General features: G+C 61.8%; 2 protein-coding genes across 5 annotated transcripts; one reads left to right on the top strand and one right to left on the bottom strand.

Moving 5' to 3' along the window:
- The first annotated feature begins 950 nt into the window (after positions 1 to 950).
- On the top strand, positions 951 to 10,094 carry LOC131479224 (cdc42-interacting protein 4). Of its 3 annotated transcripts, none has more exons than XM_058659781.1 (15): positions 951 to 1,099; positions 2,396 to 2,511; positions 2,612 to 2,668; positions 3,907 to 4,054; positions 4,161 to 4,223; positions 4,405 to 4,509; positions 4,659 to 4,778; positions 5,214 to 5,360; positions 5,482 to 5,676; positions 6,579 to 6,746; positions 6,967 to 7,076; positions 8,744 to 8,876; positions 9,111 to 9,256; positions 9,367 to 9,491; positions 9,572 to 10,094. In XM_058659781.1, exons 1-15 carry the CDS (start codon positions 1,076 to 1,078, stop codon positions 9,718 to 9,720), a joined length of 1,806 nt encoding a protein of 601 aa, XP_058515764.1. In that variant the 5' UTR covers positions 951 to 1,075; the 3' UTR covers positions 9,721 to 10,094. The 3 variants fall into 3 exon arrangements, with proteins under 3 accessions (XP_058515764.1, XP_058515763.1, XP_058515766.1); XM_058659780.1 differs by having other exon boundaries at positions 952 to 1,099; positions 4,659 to 4,787; positions 9,572 to 10,092; XM_058659783.1 differs by lacking the exon at positions 6,579 to 6,746 and having other exon boundaries at positions 953 to 1,099; positions 4,659 to 4,787; positions 9,572 to 10,090.
- Positions 10,095 to 10,249: 155 nt separating this feature from the next.
- LOC131479225 (SH2 domain-containing protein 3A-like) lies at positions 10,250 to 17,986 on the bottom strand. Of its 2 annotated transcripts, XM_058659785.1 has the most exons (11): positions 17,962 to 17,986; positions 16,743 to 16,970; positions 15,167 to 15,303; positions 14,490 to 14,842; positions 14,158 to 14,234; positions 12,616 to 13,085; positions 12,424 to 12,539; positions 12,078 to 12,252; positions 11,707 to 11,818; positions 11,113 to 11,301; positions 10,250 to 10,431 (listed from the first exon to the last, which is right to left on the bottom strand). In XM_058659785.1, the coding sequence occupies exons 3-11, from the start codon at positions 15,233 to 15,235 to the stop codon at positions 10,271 to 10,273; spliced, it is 1,722 nt and encodes a 573-aa protein (XP_058515768.1). In that variant the 5' UTR covers positions 15,236 to 15,303; positions 16,743 to 16,970; positions 17,962 to 17,986; the 3' UTR covers positions 10,250 to 10,270. The 2 variants fall into 2 exon arrangements, with proteins under 2 accessions (XP_058515768.1, XP_058515767.1); XM_058659784.1 differs by lacking the exons at positions 16,743 to 16,970; positions 17,962 to 17,986 and adding an exon at positions 17,033 to 17,246.
- Between the last annotated feature and the right edge of the window lie 1,052 nt (positions 17,987 to 19,038).

Below are 19,038 nucleotides of genomic sequence, written 5' to 3'. Positions count from 1 at the left end.
GGCTCGCTAAGCGGAATTCCTCTCTGGCAGCTTGTAACGGCCTAGGACTACATTTCCCACAATGCCATCACGGCCGACACGCCACGAAGGAACTACATTTCCCGGGATGCCCTCCTTCCCCGCCCCGGGGACCGTGGGGTCCACGCGTGCATCTTTTTGGGGAACCCTCCAGTCTCGCTGCACCCCCTGGTCGCCCCCGAACACGGGGTGGCCCAGGCCTGGCCCCGGGATGACCTCTGATCTCAGGGGCTCACCCCAGATCCCGAACCCCGAAATGTAGCCTCGTGAACCCCCTGACCCTCGGCTCGTTGAGGCGGAGTGCCTGAGGCCTCGGGTGCTGACCCGGTGCACCTGGCGGCGGGGCCAGGCTCCAGGGGCCGTCCTGTGGCTCCCCGCGGCCTCCTTGCCGGGGTGCGGGGGATGGCGCCCCGAGGGGTGGGAGCTGCGGGGGTGCGGGGATGGCGCCCCGAGGGGGTGGGAGCTGCGGGGGTGCGGGGGATGGCGCCCCGAGGGGTGGGAGCTGCGGGGGTGCGGGGATGGCGCTCCGAGGGTGTCGGGGGTGCGGGGCATGGCGCCCCAGGGGTGGGAGCTGCGGGGGTGCGGGGCGCACGCCTTCCCCGAGGCTCGAGCACGCCTCCTTGGCCGCCCCAAGGGCAGCCTGTCCTAGGTGGGAGGGACAGAGGATGCGGCCAGGCCGGACTGGATCGAAGTCCTTCTCGCCTGCTCCCTGCGGCCGGATGGAGCGCCAGGAGCCGGGGAGGAGCGGGAGGGGGACGGGACGGGCCGAGTGGACGCCTGCTGTGGGGCGGGGCGAGGGTCTGAAAGTGCGGGCTGGCCCTTTAAGGGGTGGGACGAGAGGGGGGCGTGGCGCATGTCGGGCCCCGCCCACGGTGCTAGGGCGTGTCCTCGCGGGTGATGGGCGTGTCGCTGCGCGGCCGGGGCGTGTCCTCGCCGCTGGGGGCGTGCCCTGACCTTGGGGGCGTGGCCGGGCGCTCCGCCCCCGGCCGCGGAGGGAGGGAGGGAAGCAGCGAGGGAGGGAGGGAGGGTAGCTGGCGGCGGCGGCGGCGGGAGCAGCATGGATTGGGGCACCGAGTTGTGGGTGAGTCCCGACACGGCCTTTCTCCAAGTTCCCCGGGCCGCGACTTAAGGCTTTCCCACCTCTCGCCCGGCTCCTCTTTGCTTCCCAGGCTGGATTTTTGGGGGGGTGGTGGTGGTGGTGGTGCTGGGGTAGGACACCCCACGCGTTCCCCGTGCACCCGGAGTCACTCGGGAGTTTCTGGGTGGGGGAGGTGGGTAGAAGGGGAGGGAGGAGCGGGCGTCTCAGGACCAGTATCCCTCATCCATAACAATGGCGGGAGCGGCCTGGGGTAAACTGAGGCACGGGGCTGGCCCAGACTCCCAAGGAAAGGACCAGGCCCTGGGGCGGCCGGGAGAGGTCACCTATTTTTGGGCACCCGGGCCCGGCCGCGCGGCTTATCTTACGGCCCCTGGGCTCCTGCCCGCGCCGCCGCTGCCGCCCGGCTGTGTATGGAGGGCAGAGAGGAGGAGGGGACCCTCTGGCCACCCCTTCCCCCCCCCCACGTGGGACCTACAAGGGCCGCCCCAGCATCTCCCAGCTGCCTCTGATGAGTACCCCGGGGGCGCCGAGAGCCAGGGGGACCCAGGGCGGGGCTGCCCGCACCCCACACCCTTGCCCTGTGGAACCTGAGGCCCTGAAAGCCCCCCGATTCCCTCCCTAAGTCTGTCCTATCCCGACCTCCGACCCTATGCCCTCTCTGGTCACTCCCAGCCCGCCCTCCTCCTCCTCCTCCTCTTCCTTCCAGAGCTAAGAAGGAGAAACTGAGACATGCATGGTGGTGGTGCCGGGAGTGGGGGCGGGGGAGAGTGGGGGACGTGGCTGCTCGGGTAACCCCCCCAACACCGGCCTCTGGAGAGTTTAAGGGGGCACCCCACGAACTGCCAGAGATCCGTGTCCTCCTGACTCACGCTGGGCAGGCCGGATTTTCCGGAATCTAGGGGGGATTAGGGGAGCCGGGGCGAAGGGGGGTGGTGGTAGCTGGAGGGTGGCGGCTGGCGAGTGGCTTTGTGCCCCTCTTGCCTGCCCGCCCACCCTTCAGGGCCAGCTAGGAGGCGTGCACAGGAGACCCCGTCGTCCTGTAGGCGACCCCCGGGTGGTGGCTCCGGCCCTTCCCGGGAAAGGGAGGGGGGTGTTCCCGCCAGTTTCCTGCCTTCCCCCCCATCCCCTCCCCGCCCCGTGCGTTGTCTCCGGGGCGGCGCCTGGAAGTCACTCCTCCCAGGGCCAGCCGGCTGGCCTGCAGGGGGGCCACGGAGGGCACAGTTCTGACCTGGACGCACTCTCTTCCCCCTTCTCCCGCCCCGTCCCTGCCTCCCCCAGGACCAGTTTGAGGTCCTGGAGCGCCACACGCAGTGGGGGCTGGACCTGCTGGACAGATACGTGAAGTTTGTGCGGGAACGCTCGGAGGTGGAACAGGCCTATGCCAAGCAGCTGCGGTGAGGCCCCCCGCACCCGGGGTGCAGCCTGGAGCAGCTCAGGGGTGTGTGGGGGGGCTCAGTCTGCGGCCTCTGTTGTCTACCTCCTCCCCCCCCTTAGGAATCTGGTGAAGAAATACTTGCCCAAACGACTTCCCAAAGATGACCCCGAGGCCAAGTAAGGATGAGGACTTGGGGTACAGAGCTGGGCCCTGGAGAGGGGTGGGGGGGGACCTTCCAGGTTGGAGTCCTGGACCAGCTGCTGCTGGCCCTTGCAGGTTACAGAGCAAGCAGCCTTGAACCAGGGGGTGGAGTGGGGTGGGGTGAGAGGAGTGGACTCTTCCAAGCCTTGGTTTGTCTCATCTGCGAAGTGGGTGCCAGGCTTGGCTGGGAGGTGGCGTGAGGTCACTCCCTATGCTGCCACAGCCCCGCCCGTTCGCCTGCCCCCTCCACATGATTCCAAGTCCCTCACTGCCCAAATCCAAAGCAGTTCTCGGAATCAGAAAAGTTTGCTAAGTCACTGGCAGCTAGGAACAACTTGGAGTTATCCAAGTCACCTGTGGGGTAGACAGACCCTCCCCCTCCCCCATGTGCACCTGCTGTTCCCTGAGCAATACGTTGTAAACCATCACTGCCCACCTGGGCTGGGCTGCTCCATCCACCGGGCTAGATGACAGGCGAACACTGCCCGTCTCAAGGGGGGGTGATGGAGGGAGGGAGAGAGAGTGCTCCCAGCTGTGCTGGTTGTAATTCTTCACAGACCCACAAGAGCCAGACCTGGGCCAGGCTGGCTTTCTCACGTTGAGAGGGTAGGGACCCCAAGCCTTAGCGGTCCCCTGCTGCCTGCCTCCCTGGATGGGCATGTGCACGCAGGATTTGGACTGCACCTGCCGTCTTTGCACTGTGTCTCATGAGACACAGTTTTGGATCCTTGGTGGAGAGGAGCCCTGGAAGCAGCCCCCTCACTCAGCTCCCCTCCCTAAGTGGCTGTAATGCCTGGAGCTGAGCTGATCGGGAGCCAGAAGCTTCTTCTGGGTCTCCCACGCGGGTACAGGGTCCGTCCTCCACTGCTTTCCCAGGCCACAGGCAGGGAGCTGGATGGGAAGTGGAACAGCCTGGAATAGAATTGGCGCCCACAGGGTGGAGGATTAGCCTGCTGCACCATGGCGCTGGCCACGTCCTTAGTCCTAGGCCACCCGCAGCCCGCTGGACGAGGTGTCTAAGCCCTGCTCATTGCCTGCTTTCTAAAACATCCGGAATTCCGCACACCTGTTGCAGCCTGGAGTCGGGTGGAGGGCAGTCAGGGTTATGGAGCAGAATCCCATCTCTGCTTCGGGGTTGCGTGTCTTGTGTGGTGGTGGTCCCCGGGGGGGGGAACCTCTTCATCCCTTCCCTCCCCCCCCCCCGTGTCCCCAGGTTCAGCCAGCAGCAGTCCTTTGTACAGATCCTTCAGGAAGTCAATGACTTTGCCGGCCAGCGGGAACTGGTAGCTGAGAACCTCAGCCTACGCGTGTGCCTCGAGCTGGCCAAGTACTCGCAGGAGATGAAACAGGAACGCAAGATGGTGAGGTGTTGGGGTGCAAGGGGGGAGCTGGCTGAGGGTCCCCCTTTCCACCCAGCAAGCCCCACAGCGCATGCATGCGTGCCTCACCGCGCTGGTCTTCACGCAGCACTTCCAGGAGGGCCGGCGGGCCCAGCAGCAGCTGGAGAACGGCTTGAAACAGCTGGAGACCGTAAGAGACAGGGCCGTGGGTGGGATTTCCTGCCCTCCCCGGGGTCCCCCCAGCTTGGCCTGGGAGAGGCGGAGCGGAGGGTGGGATTTCCTGTCCTCCCCGGGGTCCCCCCAGCTTGGGCTGTGAGAGGCGGGGGTCCACCGGCAGCCCCTTCAGGCTGCTTTTCTGGCTTCCTCCCCAGAGCAAGCGCAAGTTCGAGCGAGACTGTCGGGAGGCGGAGAAGGCGGCCCAGACGGCCGAGCGCCTGGACCAGGACATCAACGCCACCAAGGCCGACGTGGAGAAGGTGTGTGCGCTGTGTGCGTGCCTGCACGTGTTCCTCCGTTGTATAGGGGCATGTGGGGGGTTGCCAGGGCCGACTGGGCACCTGGGTGGGCTTTGGCTGGCCGGCCACTCAGCCACCCGACACCCCACCGCCCCCCTGTGCCCTCTCAGGCCAAGCAGCAGGCCCATCTGCGGAGTCACATGGCCGAGGAAAGCAAGAACGAGTACGCGGCTCAGCTGCAGCGCTTCAACCGCGAGCAGGCTCACTTCTACTTCTCGCAGATGCCCCAGGTCTTCGATGTGAGAGCCACGGCCAAGCGCCATCACCCACACTCCCCCCAACCAGCTCCTACACCTCCCGCAGAACCCCAGCCATGAAGTCCCCCAACCCCTAGACCCAAAGGCAACATACTAGCAAGGAGCCAGCTTGTTCCCCTAAGCCCCAGCTCCTACCACGTGGGGAAGAAGTCTGATTTGTCTGTCCCTGCACACACACACACACACACACACACACACACACACACACCGTTATCTAGCAATGTTGACTCTCCTAGGGGCCCAGGGAGGGTCTTCCCGGGTCTGCTCCCACCGTTGGAATCTGTTTGTTTGCCTTTGGGGCTTGGGGGCGGGGCCGGCTTGAGGAGCAGCCTCGTGTTTGCGGAGTGAGTCACCCCTCCCCTCCGTCAGCCACCTCTGTCCTCCCCCTCCCCCCCATCACCCCTGCAGAAGCTGCAGGACCTGGATGAGCGTCGGGCCTCCCGCCTGGGGGCCGGCTATGGGCTCCTGGCTGAGGCGGAGCTGCAGGTGGGCCCCATCATTGCCAAGTGCTTGGAAGGCATGAAGGTGGCGGCCGAAGCCGTGGACGCCAAGAACGTGGGTGCCTCAGCCGGGTCCAGGGGCGGGATGGTGAAGACGGGGGGGGGGGGAACACCCCAGAATTACATGCCTCCGCATCGCTGACCGCCCGCACACACACACACCCCCATCCCGCCAGGACTCCCAGCTCCTCATAGAACTGCACAAATCTGGCTTCGTGAGGCCTGGCGACGTGGAATTTGAAGACTTCAGCCAGCCAATGAACCGCGCGCCATCTGACAGCAGCCTGGGCACCCCCTCGGATGCGCGGCCTGAGCTCCGTGGCCAGGGTCGCAGCCGGGCCAAGCGCTGGCCCTTCGGCAAGAAAACCAAGGTGGGAGGGGAGCTGGACTGGAAGTGGACGGTGTGTGTGTGTAGGGGGGCGGAATGGGACCCACTGACTCCACCCCGGCCGCCTGGACGCAGAGTCCCCGGCAGGAATTTTCCCCTTGGCTGCCAGCCCGGGTTGGAGGGAAGGAGGACGGATGGGGAGTCCCCTGAGACGGGGAGGGGTGTGTGTGGGGGGGTGTGGTAGCCTGTGGTGTCAGCCTGCCACTTGCCAGGAGAGAAGACCTACTTGTGGGGTTCGGGACACCGCTGGCTGGAAGCCCCCTTGGGTTTCCTCTAATCCTATGCACTCCCCTCCACCCACAACTTTGTTTCCCAAACAAACCCCACCTCTCCTCCCAGTCTGTGCCTTCAACAATCCTCCTCCTCTTCCTCCATCCTCCACCCGGACCTTGGATTTTCCAAAGAGCCATCCTTGGCGCGGGCACCTGCAGGCCCCCTTCCTTTCTGCTCATCTCCCACCATGCACCCCTTCCTCTGAGCTGCCTCCCTCCCCTTGCCCGCTGCTGCTGTGTGAGCTGGGAAGTCAGGTGGGCGGGCAGGCGACAGCAGGGTCAGAGGGGACACCAGGAGGTGCAGGTGGGTAGGGGGCGTCTGGCCTCCCAGCTCACAGCCACATCCCCTCTCTGGAATTCCTGTCTACTCTTGCACAGCTCTTCTGAGTATAATTGTATATCTTAAGTTGTGTTTTTTTCTTAACCGTGTTTTTTTCTTTTCTTGTCTCTTTTTTTTTAATTTTTCTTGATTGTTTTCATCTTTTCTCTGTCTCCTCCTTCACTACACACACATACACACATACACACACACACACACACACACACACACATACCCCAACCCTGACCCCTGGCCTCACCTCTTCTCCTCCCATTCCCTGGCCCCCGCCGGTAGCCGCGCCCCCCACCTTTCTCCCCGTCGGGGGGTTCACTGCCCTCGGCACTCCCTAACGGGCCCCCGTCCCCCCGCTCCGGCCTCGACCCCTTGGCCCTACTGAGCGAGATCAGTAAGTCGGTCAAACCGCGGCTAGCATCCTTCCGCAGCCTCCGAGGTGCCCGTGGGGTAAGTGCGCCCCCCCGGGGGGCGGCCGGGCCCCCTCCTGCCTTGCTTGGCTCTCTGCATGGCTGCCCCCCCATGCCCCCAGAACCGCGGCTGGGGAGGCACATGGACTCGTGTGTGTGTGTGTGTGTGTGTGTGTCCACAGAGTGTGCAAAGCAGCCCGGCCGTTGAAGAGCCAGGGGCTCACATTCCCTCCCCTTCCCACCCCGCCTCCCCCCTGCAGACAGTGGTCACCGAGGACTTCAGCCACCTGCCGCCCGAGCAGCAGAGGAAGCGACTTCAGCAGCAGCTGGAGGAGCGCGGGCGAGAGCTCCAGAAGGAGATAGACCAGAGGTAAGGAAGTGGCCCTGGAAGCAGGTCCGCTGGCCGACGGGTGCCACCCCCGAGCAGGCCTGGTGCGTTTCCAGGTGACGCCAACCGCACTGTGAACCAAGAGGTCAAGGTTTATCTATAGATTTGAAGGGTAGAGTTAGAGAAGCCTCTGAGCTGCTGGTTCACTGGATATGAGCAGTCTCAAAGGCCAGGGCTCTGCCTGGCTCTCCCACATGGACGCAGGGAGCCGTCTTCCACTGCTTTCCCACATCGGCAGGGAGCTGGATGGGAAGTGGAGCAGCCGGGACCCCAAGTGGCCATCCGATAGGGGACTCCAGTGTCCCAGGCTGCTCCGTAACGCTGGCTTGTCCCATCCTCTCACAAGTCATTCCAGCAAACAGAAAAAGAGCAGAAATCGCCTTTAAAACAAAAAGTATTTAGAAAACTTACAGGATCTTGATTCTGATCGGGGAGCAGAGAGGAGCCCAAAATGAGGGGCCTGTGTTTCCTCGCTACGGATCTTCAATACAAAACCACAGCCAGGCCAGTCTCGGGGTACGCAGACTGTTCCAGAAGGTGCCGGCTGCACGGCCTCGTGCACCCACTGCAGGTCACAGAACGGCCCCCTTCCCACAGGCTGTGTGACACACGTCATCTGAGACGCATTCTGCCCCTGTGAAATGCTTTAGGACACACACACACTCAGCCACGCAAAGCTGGTTCGATACCAACCCAGCAACCCAAAACAAAGAAGCAAATGGTTTTCCACCCAAGGGCTCAAACACTTCAAAAATATTAACAATAAAACACTTTGCCAGAATTTGGTCATATTTTTTTTCCCCAAGCTACAAGTTTCTCTTCCCAGTTTTGTTATGTAAGCGGAAGAGACGCCTGCCGCTGGGCCACTGGGCAGCCAATGTGATTCATTTTTGTTTTTTAATTGACCACGTCTTGCAGACCCAAATAGCTTATGTCGGCTGCTGTGGGGTCTGCCTTGGAACTCAGGGTGCAGCTCTGTCACAGTGTCTGCCTCCCTTCTGCTGGCTTCTCTCAGGGTGCTGGGGGCTCAGGAGTCCGGGAGCCCAGGGCTGCTACGGCCCACAGACCTTTTTTTGTAAGCATTGCCACCCACCTGCTGCAGAAATGTAGGCAAATCGGAAGGCCGGATGCGTGCCCATCGAGTGCAGAACCCTTTTTTGCTTTTAATCTACAACATTCCCCCCCACCCCAATTACGTATTTTCTAGGAAATTTAGGGTGTGTGATTTCAAAAATGACTCATATCAATTTTTTTTTTAAGATTTATCTTTTTATTGGAAAGGCAAATTTATCCACTGGTTCACTCTTCCAAGTGGCCGCAACAACTGGAGCTGAGCCAATCCAAAGCCAGGAGCCAGGAGCCTCCTCCGGGTCTCCCACGCGAGTACAGGGTCCCAAGGCTTTATGCCGTCCTCCACTGCTTTCCCAGGCACCAAGCAGGGAGCTGGATGGGAAGTGGAGCTGCCGGGATTAGAACTGGAGCCCCTATGGGATGCTGGTGCTTGCAGGCGGTGGCTTAACCAGATGCGCCACAGCCCTGGGCTCCTCCCCGAGTTGTGTTTTTTTGTAAATTCACACGGGAATCACAGTACACAATACAGCCTCTGATGGCGTGCTCGCTCGCTCTCTCTCCCTGTGGTGCCCCTGAAGGGAAGCCTTAAAGAGAATGAAGGACGTGTATGAGAAGACCCCCCAGATGGGGGACCCCGCCAGCCTGGAGCCCCAGATTGCAGAGACGCTAAGCAACATCGAAAGACTGAAGCTGGAAGTGCAGAAGTATGAGGTAAGGAGCGGTTCTGGGACCAGGCTTGAGTCATGGCCTCGCCTGGCCGCCTGCCTGCCTGCCTGGAGGGAGTGGAGCGGGAGAGGTGGGGGCTGGGACTCCAGCTGTTCCTCATGAGGGCTCTGGGTGTGCATGGGTGAGCTCAGAACTGACCCCACAGCCCTGCCCTGGGACCCACCCAAGCTGGAGTCCTCCACCGGCGGCCTCCCATCACCTCCCCCCCACCTTCTCCAGACTTGGCTGGCCGAAGCCGAGAGCCGAGTCCTAAGCAACCGAGGGGATAGCCTGGGCCGCCACGCGCGACCCCCAGACCCACCAGTCAGTGCCCCACCCGACAGCGACAGCCACAAGACCGAAGGGCAGGATGACAATAAGGCCAGGTGAACGGGGGGGGGGGGGAGGGGGGTGCGGCCGGAGGGGCCCAGGAAGGGCCTTGCCCCTGCCCGGCTCTTGTTAGCTTGCTCCCTCCTCATCTCCTGGTTGTCTGCAGCTCCCAGGAGCCCACGTCCTCAGAGGAAGGGCAGGACACCCCCATCTACACGGAGTTTGATGAGGATTTTGAGGAAGAGCCGGCGTCCCCCATTGGCCACTGTGTAGCCATTTACCACTTTGAAGGTGGGCAGCGGGCTGGGCAGCCCTCCTTGCTTCCCTCCCCCTCGGGCCAGGCACCCGCTCATCCCCCTCTGGGTCCCCAGGCTCCAGCGAGGGCACCATCTCCATGGCGGAGGGGGAGGACCTGAGCCTCATCGAAGAAGATAAAGGGGACGGCTGGACGCGGGTGCGGAGGAAACAGGGCGGCGAAGGCTACGTACCCACTTCCTACCTCCGAGTGTCGCTTAACTGAGGCCGGCCCGAGGCGGGCGCCGGCTTGGGGGGGCAGTTGGGGAGGTGATGGCTGCTGCCGCTGTAGCTGCTGCTGCTGCTGGACCACGGGGGTGGGGGGCGGGCGCCCCTGGACCCATGCACTTTATTCCTGCCCCCCTCGTGGCTTCAGCTTGACACCTGTGTAATCCGCGCTGTGCCCACCGCCCCCTCACTCCCCAAGGCCACCTGCCGCCCCAGGTGGACCCCTCATCCCACACACACACAACACCGTGCCTTCTACCACCTGTTGTACATACTCTTGTACCCCCCCATCTTCCCACCTCTTGGCGTGGGCCGTGTCGTTTTATATTATATATTAAAAGCAGAAGTTCTAGAAAGCTGTGGCCTTGGACCTTACGGGTAGGGGGATGAAGGGCCCCAATGCTCTTCCCCTACACAGCTAAGGTTAAGGTTGGAGGGTTGAGGGCGGTGCAGGGTCCAGTTCACAGAGAAGCAGGGGTGGCGTGGGGCTGACTGGCATGCCTCCCTCCAGTGCGTTTGTACATCCTTGCCTTTTGGGGGATCCATGCTCAGCCATCCGGCTCCAGCCGCTGTGACAGGGCCCTGAGGACCCCCTGGAACTTGTCCAGGCGTTCCCTGCGTGGAGCCCTAGCACCCCGGCTCCCCCACAGCAGCCGCTGCACGAAGCTGGTGGTGAAGGCCTCCCTCAGCAGCGGGTCCGGCTGGAATCCTGACAAGACAGGGCCAGGTGAGCTGTGGCACCTGGGAGGTGCAGGGCCCAGGCACCTGCCTCACCCCTCCCCCGCACCTGCTGGCCGGGAGAACTTTGACCCAGCTGAGGCCCCATGGGGACTCTGCCCCCTTGGATGGGATGATTGGGTGGGGGAGGACCTAGGAACTGGGTCGCTATGGAATGTTGGGTGGGGCGCCTGGGCGGCTCCAGGTGCTGGAGTGCAGGTGGTTACTGGGGCCCGAGGCAGGGCTGCCCAGGAGGTTAATGTGCAGGCTGACCTCGTGTGGGAGTGTGGGAGTGGGCAGGTCACCCCGGCTTGGGCCAGCCTGTGGGGGGGACGGTCTTCCAAGCCCAGGGTGGCTCCGAGCGCTTAGGGGCGAGTGGAGTGGAGGAGGGTGGATGCTGGAATGTCCTTTAGGGGCCCCGGGAGGCTCTGCTTGGGCAGGCCCAGGGGTGCGCATCCTGCAGGGGGACCCAGTCCGTGTAGGACGCAGGAGGGGCGGGGAGCGGGTACCCAGGGGCCTCCGGGGAGGAAATGCCCCTGGAAGTGCTCACCTTGCAGGCGAGGGGATGGCCCAGCGCTTCTGGTCCGCTGGACCCTTGGACCCCTGGGCCTCTGGACCCTTGGACCCCTGGGCCTCTGGACCCTTGGACCCCTGGGTCCCTGGACCTGCTCACCTCGCAGGCGCCTTGCTGCCGCCCGGCGGTACCTGGGCGCATCCCGGGCCACCCGCCGCGCCCCTTGCAAGGTGCGCAGCAGGCGCCCGCAGCTCTCCTCCAGCGGCCCCGCCGGCTCCTCCTCGCCCTCCAGCAGGCGCACGGCGGGCGCCACGTGCGGCAGCGCCACCTCGCCCGGCTCGCAGGGGCCTGCGGAGGCCAGGAGCGGGAAGCAGGGTGTGGGGGGCGCTGGGACCCAGGACCCCTGCAAGCTTAGGATCAGAAGCTGGGGGGCAGGAGCAGGCCCAGGCTGGGGCGTGGCTTAGATGGAGGGGCGGGGCTCAGGTAACGGGTGTGGCTCGGTTGGGGGCGTGGCTTGGGAGAGGGGCGGGGATTCTGGCAGGCTGGGACGGGACCCAGGATGTGGATAGGGCAGGCGTCAGGGAGGCGGGGCCTGGGGATGGGGCGGGGCTTCGAGTCCATGCAGGGGCGTGGCCCACGGAAGGGCCTTGTGGAGGGTGGAGCCTCGGAAAGGGTGTGGCCTGGCGGCGAAGGGGCGGGGATCGGCTGCAGATTGAGGACCTCCAGGGCCTTGAACCCTGGTCTGGGACTCACCTGCGCCCTCCTCCAGGGCCCGCATCAGCGGCTTCAGCTCCTGCTCGAAGGCCAGCGCAGACTCCGTGTGGCTCCGTCGCAGTTGGCGCCACGTGCGCTCCAGCCTCGCCACCTGGGGGACCCCCGAGTGCAGCCCCTGCAGCCCCTCGCCTCCTGCCAGGCGCTCATGATGGCTGCCTCTCCACCTGGGGGACCCCCGAGCGCAGCCCCTGCAGCCCCTCGCCTCCTGCCAGGCGCTCATGATGGCTGCCTCTCCACCTGGGGGACCCCCGAGCGCAGCCCCTGCAGCCCCTCGCCTCCTGCCAGGCGCTCAGCCCCGCACTCCCACCCGCACCTCCGTGGCTCCCTCTCCAGCCCGGCCGCCCACGCACCTGGGGCATGAGCAGGGCGCTCATGACGGCTGCAAACCCGGGCAGGTTCCCCACCGCCCCTGGCCGCAGCTCCAAGGCCAGCTCCACCAAGCCCTTCAGGGCCGCTGCGCGCTCCTCCAGCGGTCCAGTACAGCCCAGCACGGCCAGCGCCCCGGCCAGCGCCAGCGTCTCGTACCTGGAGACACAGAGCAGAGAGCAAGGATCTGGGGCCAGTGTGGAGGCTTACAATGGGCATCTTGGTTGGGGGTGCGTGGGGGGCTCTACCCATCCTTCCCTCCCTTCCCCCGCCGCTTCACCTGGGCGGCTGTGACTGCAGAGGAGCTTGGCACCCACTGGGGAAGCTCACCTCTCCAACACCTCCAGCCTCAAGTGATGTCCGTGGGGAAGCGTGAGCAGCTCCAGGCCAGAGGCCACACCCATGGCGCGGCGCTGAGCTCGGGTCACGCCCAGGAGGCCTGTGGCCTGCACAGGAGGAAATGGCGTAGTCAGGTCCGGCTGCGCTGTGCCCTTGGGAAGGAAAAGCGCCACGGTGACTCACCTGGCAGTCCTGCAGCAGCAGGTGGAGCGCAGTGCTCCTGGGGTGATGTTTGAGGAACAGCCCCCGGAGAGTGCGCAGGACATCTGGCTCCAGGGGCCGGTTCCGGGGGCCCAGCAGGCAGGAGGGGTTGGCGGAGACACAGAAGGACACCTCGGCTTGGGGTCTTACAAAAGATCCGTCTTGTTCCTCCTCCTCTTCCTCAGCCTCCCACCATCGGGGCTCCGGCTCGGGGCACCTTTGGCCAGGGGCCTGTTTCTTGGCATTGGGTATTCGGGGTACCAGCTCACAGTAAGGGGCATCGGGCAGTGCCAGCGAGGGGGCCCGGGGGGGCTTGCTTGGTGCCTTGGCGTGAAGCTGCCCGTCGGAAGCCCTGAGGCTGTCGGCCATAATCCCCAGGGCAGCCGGGGTCTTCAGCAACATGGGGTCGCTTCCTGTCCGGGGCAGGGTGGACGCTGACCTGGCAGAGGCTCCTAGGGGCAGCAGAGGTGGGTGGGCTTTATCTGTATTGATTAATCATATACCTTCAACCCTGCGAATGACAGGGTTGGCATGCTTGCCCCCAGCCTGGTCAGAACTGAAAGCATTTCAAAGGGGCCCTGTGGTAGGAACACAGAGCCTTCCCAAGGACACCGAGTGGAGTCTGGGGTCGAGAATAACACTGTCCTTGTCGCTGGGGCCAGTGTGGTGGCAGAGTACAATGAGCCTCCCTGCCTGTGATGCCAACATCCCATGTGGGTGCCGGTTGGAGCCCCGACTGCGTCAATTTCCAGTTCAGCTGCCTGATAATGTGCCTGGGAAAGCAGTGGTGGATGGCCCGAAATGTACAGAGAGAGATCAATCTTCCATCCTCTGGTTCACTCCCCATGTGGCCACAATGGCCAGAGCTGTGCCAATCCAAAGCCAGGAGCCTGGGTCTTCCACGCGGGTGCAGGGTCCCAAGGCTTTGGGCCGTCTTTGCTTTCCCAGGGCACAAGCAGGGAGCTGAATGGGAAGTGGAGCAGCTGGGATTAGAACCGGTGCCGGGATTAGAACCGGCACCCATATGGGATGGCAGCATAGGTAGGGGATTAGCCTGCTGCACCACCATGCCAGCCCCCTCAGCTCTAGCTTGACAAGCACATCTCCCTTGCCCCTTCCGCTGTGAACTGCTAAGCGACAGCCTACACAGTGCACTTAGTGTTGTTACTATGTTTATTATTCGGCTCATGGCGTGTCCTCCTGCAATACACAGGAGATTGGTTGCCTGCGGGTAGGGGGACTCTCGGTCTTTTGTGAATGAGGAGAGTCCTGCCCGAGGCCATGTAGAGGGAGGGGGATGTTCCCACCCATGGTGGGACCCTCACATGCTAAAGCCGTGGGGACAGAAAGTTCCAGAAGTAGAAAGAATTAAAGCGAGTGAGTGGCCTGAGGTCAGCTGGGGTCAGGGCAAGCAAAGTGTCTGCTTTCACAGGCTGTGTGGTTTAGGCACCCCGATTCTTGTCCCGGAGGTTCAGTCCCCTGCCTGCCACCCGAGGGTGTCCTGGTGGAGGGGGCGGGCCTCACCTGGTCCAGGGTGGTCCTGTCTCGGATGACCAGTACATTCCAAGTTGGCAGGCTCGCTGCTGCTCCACTTCCTGGCCCTGGTGGCACGGGGTGGGGTCGTGGGGAGGCAGGGAAAATGTGGGGTTTGCCCCTGGAGTCGCAGGCATAGCAGGAGGTCAACAGGTGTTCTGAGCTCTTGGGGCCACGGGCATCTTCTTCCAGGACAGACTTTGGGGACATTCTTCAGGCACGTGTCTCCAGCCCACCCATCCCCCAGGAAGGTACAGGCTCCAATTCTCAACAAAGTCAGTGTGGTGGAGAAGTAGAGACGAAGAGAGAGAGAGAGAGAGTACCTTAGTGGCTCTGTCTGAGCTGGGCTGTCCCCCAGGGTGTCCTCACTGAAGCTGCGCCGGAGTGGCCCCTGCCGACCCACGGGCCTGGAAGCCACAGCCCCCGTGGCTTGGGACAGTGGGCGCTGGCCGGCCATGTAGCTGCGGACCAGGGCTGGCATGCTGGGGAACTGTTCTTCTTCTAGCTGGAAGAGGGCTGCTGGCCGGCCAGGTCGGGGGCGCAGGGTGATGCGGAACACCTCGAAGTGCAGGACGGAGCCCCGCCAGCGGCACGAGATCACGGGGTGACCCCCACCACGGGAGCCAGAGTCACGCACCAAGAAGTCCCCATCGTGCACCAAAAGAACTTCAGCCTTCTGAGGATGAAAGACGGGGTGCCGGGGGTTCAGCGAGGAGCCTGAGCTTGCAGCGAGGGACGACTCCCTCCCCATTACACCCCATCCCATCCTGGGGAGACTTCTGTGGCAGGCAGGTGTGGACTATATTTCCCACACACCCTTGCCGCGAGGTTGTCAGTGGGAGGTGGGCACTATACCCAGAACTGGTTCATAAACCTGGCCGGTTCGGTCCTCTGTCCCACCTTGTAGGGAACCATGACAAGTGAGAGTTCCCAGCCAGCCACCTCTCCCACTGCCCTTGGGGTCCGAGGTGGGAGGCCATGCTGGGGTGGGGGACAGTACCTGGCGGGACAGGTGGCCGTGGTACCAGGGCTGGTGGGCGAGGTTCTCTTGGTCCTGAGGCTGGTGCATGGAGCTGACAGTGACCAGGGCTGCAAGGGTGGAGGTTGATACTCAGAGCTGTCCTCAGCGTTCCCCATCTGGAAAATGGGACTCATGAGCCTGGTTCCCCTGGCGGGCTCCCCGCGTCCCATCACACAACCAGGAGATGATGCTACCGACGCAGGGGGAAGATGTTCTGTGCTGTCTAACACCATCTAAGTCTCACACAGTCCTCACAGCCAGTCGATGTAGTTTTATACAGATGTATATAAATACTTACAAATGTATAAATTATACACATCTATATGAAGACACACACCAGTATATAAATATACAAGTGTATACAATAAATACAAATATGTGTATAAACATACACAGATATATATTAAAATATACAAATATGTACAAATACATGCAAAGACACACATGTATATAAATACACACAAATCTATAAATTACAAATGTATATATCGATGTATATAAGCTCATCTATAACTCAATGCAGCCCGCACTATTTCAGGCATGCTATATGTTTACAGGAATTTACACGCATACATATTCACATATATTTGCATATATTTACATATACGCACATGCATATATACATATGCAATTTGACGTGTGAAATTTTACATTTTATGCCTTTGTATTGATAAACAATATATTTTTATGAGCAGTGTTATTCGTACAGAAATCCACATACAAGTGTAATTTCCTAGCTACATTATATACGACACAGTGCATATATTCTATAGCATTTTGTCCATCTCAACATATTTTATACATCAAATCTGCCTCTATAGAAGCTATCCACACTTTCAAAATACGCATTGTTTCATTATAACACATCCTTGTTCATTTTCCTCGGCAGAAACCTACCTGAATTAGGAGCACTTATAGACCATCAGTCTATATTTGCACATGCCACATTGGCACATTAGTCTGTGTAGCTATATATTTGTCATTGCAATGCTCATATATTTGCTATGATACATACATGTCGTTTCTACATTAGGAACATATGGATAAATTATAAATGTATGTGCAACAATCACAAAGCATACGTTAAACAGACAAAATTGGCCTCCATGTCACTTGCTTGTAAAATACACGTTTCTATGTGTGACTGCATTTTAATGCATATTTATGCTGTTTTATGCATATTTCTACGTAATTTTATAGAAATGTATTTATAGCTTATATATAAAAAATCTGTAGAACATTAAGCAAGAGGCTGGCATTACAGCATAACGGATAAAACTGCTGCTTGAGGCACCCGCATCCCATACGGGAGGGACGCCGGTTCGAGTCCCTACTGCTCCATTTTCGGTCCAGCTCCCTGCGAAGGGACCCGCCCCGCTCTGATGCCGTGCGTCCATCCCCTGGGCCTGGTCTGATGGGGCTGAGGACGGTCACCCTGGCAGGGTGAGGACAGGGAACTGGGCACTGAGCCAGCATTGCAATTAACTGGACAGTCCGGTGGGGAGCAGGCGGGGATAGGGCGTGGGTACACTGCAAGCAGGAGCGGTGAACTCACACAGCCCCGGCTCCTTGGCCCCTCAAAATGGCAGTGTGGCAGCTCCCAGGCTGTGAGGTGGCCCAAACCCTCCCCTGCTTTAGCTGGCAAGGCCCATGAAGCGCTCTCTCACCCTCGGGGAGCAGCCTGGGCAGCTTCCAAGCCACAGGGTCCCCGGGGTTTGGAGGAGTTTGTCACTGTCAAATCGCATAGGTCGCAGTGTCTCCCGTGTCTGCTGCCAAAGTGACCCTGGACAGGAAGGAAGAAAACAATCAGCCCCGTCCCCCCCCTTCTTTCCCCTGCTAGCTCACCTGCCGGGGTCCCCTGGGTGTAGGAGCCTGGAGTCCAGCTCTGGGCCAGGAAGTGTCCCTAGTGCGGCCACGGGCCCTGGCCTGGCAGAGAGGGACCTACTTAGCTGACTCCTGGAACTACATACCTGAAACCAGGTGTGGTCTCGGAATAGCCGTGCATTTCCTGTTTGTCAGCTGTGCCAGGCCCTGCGGCCTCAGAATTACTGCAGCCTCTCCAATGCCAAGTTTATACCCAGAGCGCCCCTCCCCTCTCCTTGCCCTACCAGCCTCTTGGCACTAGACTGATCAACGTGTGTGGTGGGGGGCGCCCGGCAAGGGGCCGACAAAGCCATCTGCAGCCTCTGGGGTTTTTGGGGCCATTGTTTTGGGAAGAGGGTAGGTGGGGGGAGAGAGAAGCAGTCCTGCTCCTACTGGACCCTACACCTCAGCATACACGTGTAGGGGACGCAGGCAAGCCTGGACCCAGGGAAGGACTTGGGAGTGGACATTAGGACAGCACAGAGCCAGAAGCGGGCAGGAGTGGACATTAGGACAGCACAGAGCCATGCTGCGGCCACGCTGAGGCGGGGGGGGGGGGGGGGAGGAGAGACTATAGAGAGGATATGTGGCAGGAAGTGTGGAGCGCCGTCCCCCTTCCCCAGCAGGTGCAGAGTACCTAGGGTGCCCCCAGCGAGCAGCAGGAAGGGGATGATTCGGATAGGGTGTGGGGTGGCCACCGGGCAGGGAGGGACCCCGGGTTTTAACCTGAGACCCTCTGGATACAGCCTTGGAAGGGTGTGTTGGAGAAAGGCAGGGCAGCACGCTGTGTTCGCTGGGGCCCAAATGGAAGCAGCAGATTTCCGGAGCGGCCCCGACAGGTGCACGTCCAGGCGCACGGGCATGCAGGATGACCCCTGGCTGACTCGGAACCCCCCTCCACCGTCACTCACCTGGACTACACCTGCAGGGTCCTCCCGAGAGGCTGAGGCCAGGCAGCAACTGCGGATCTGTCGGCTGCAGGCCCCTCCCTGCTTGCCTCAGCCAGGCCCGGCCTCCCTTTGGGGGAGCCCCTGGGTGTGCAAGAAGGGAACCCCGCCTTTCGCAGGTTCCGCCCCCGGAGCGGTCCTGAAGGCCTCAAACCACGCCCCTATGTCACCCGCTTTCCGCCTAGTTCCCGCCCCCTCGGGGAAGTCCAGGCCCCGCCCCTTCGTGCCTGGCACCCCTGGACCTCGGAGGGTGGTCCTTGCACCCCACCACTTGCCCAAGTATTAGGGTTGCCCCCACATCCCGGCTGCTGGTCACCCCGGGGAAGGGCTCTCGCACCCCCTGCTGGCCACAGGCGTTCAGGCATCCGATAGTCGGATGGTGGAGGCGAGGTCAGACAGGCCAGGGCCGACCAGGGATGACCAGGCTGACCAGGGATGACCAGGGCTGACCTGGGCTGGCAAGCGTGCAAGGAGGAGGAGGAGGACTCACGGAGCTGGGATGTGAGCCTCTGGGACACAGCTGTGGGTTTGGGATAAATGCCATTTATGGATTCCCTTGCCAGCCGTGGGTGGGAAAGGAGCCGTGATTCTTGGGTGGGTGATAAGGAGACCAGGCAATGACCACGAAGCCATGAGCTTGGCTCGCAGAGTGGCAGTGGCCTGGGGTGGGCCAGGGCCAGGCTTTGTCCCTGAGGGAGGTGGGAGCCGTGGAGGGCTGAGAAGGGCCAGGTGCTCCTGGCATGGACTGGACCGCACTGGGTCCGGTCTAGTCCAGTCGAGCCATGGTGGGATTAGATTGCCCGGTCAAGGATGGGGTATTGGAGGAAGGGCACGGTCTTCCCTCAACCAATCCCTGCCATGAGCTGGCCACCCTAGCGGCCTCCAGTCCTCCAGTGCCCAGTGCCCAGGTTTGGGGTGGAGGAGCTGGGGAGAGCTGGCTGGCAGGTGCTGCCCCCCACCCCCGCCCCCCCGCTCTTCCACCCCTGCAGCTCCTCCTCCTCCTGGGGCGACAGTTAAGAGAAGAGGAAGTGGTAGTGCAAG

The sequence above is a fragment of the Ochotona princeps genome, unplaced genomic scaffold (genome assembly GCF_030435755.1).
Source record: "Ochotona princeps isolate mOchPri1 unplaced genomic scaffold, mOchPri1.hap1 HAP1_SCAFFOLD_170, whole genome shotgun sequence".
Taxonomy (NCBI): Eukaryota; Metazoa; Chordata; class Mammalia; order Lagomorpha; family Ochotonidae; genus Ochotona; species Ochotona princeps.
This window is presented reverse-complemented; position numbering and strand designations above follow the sequence as displayed.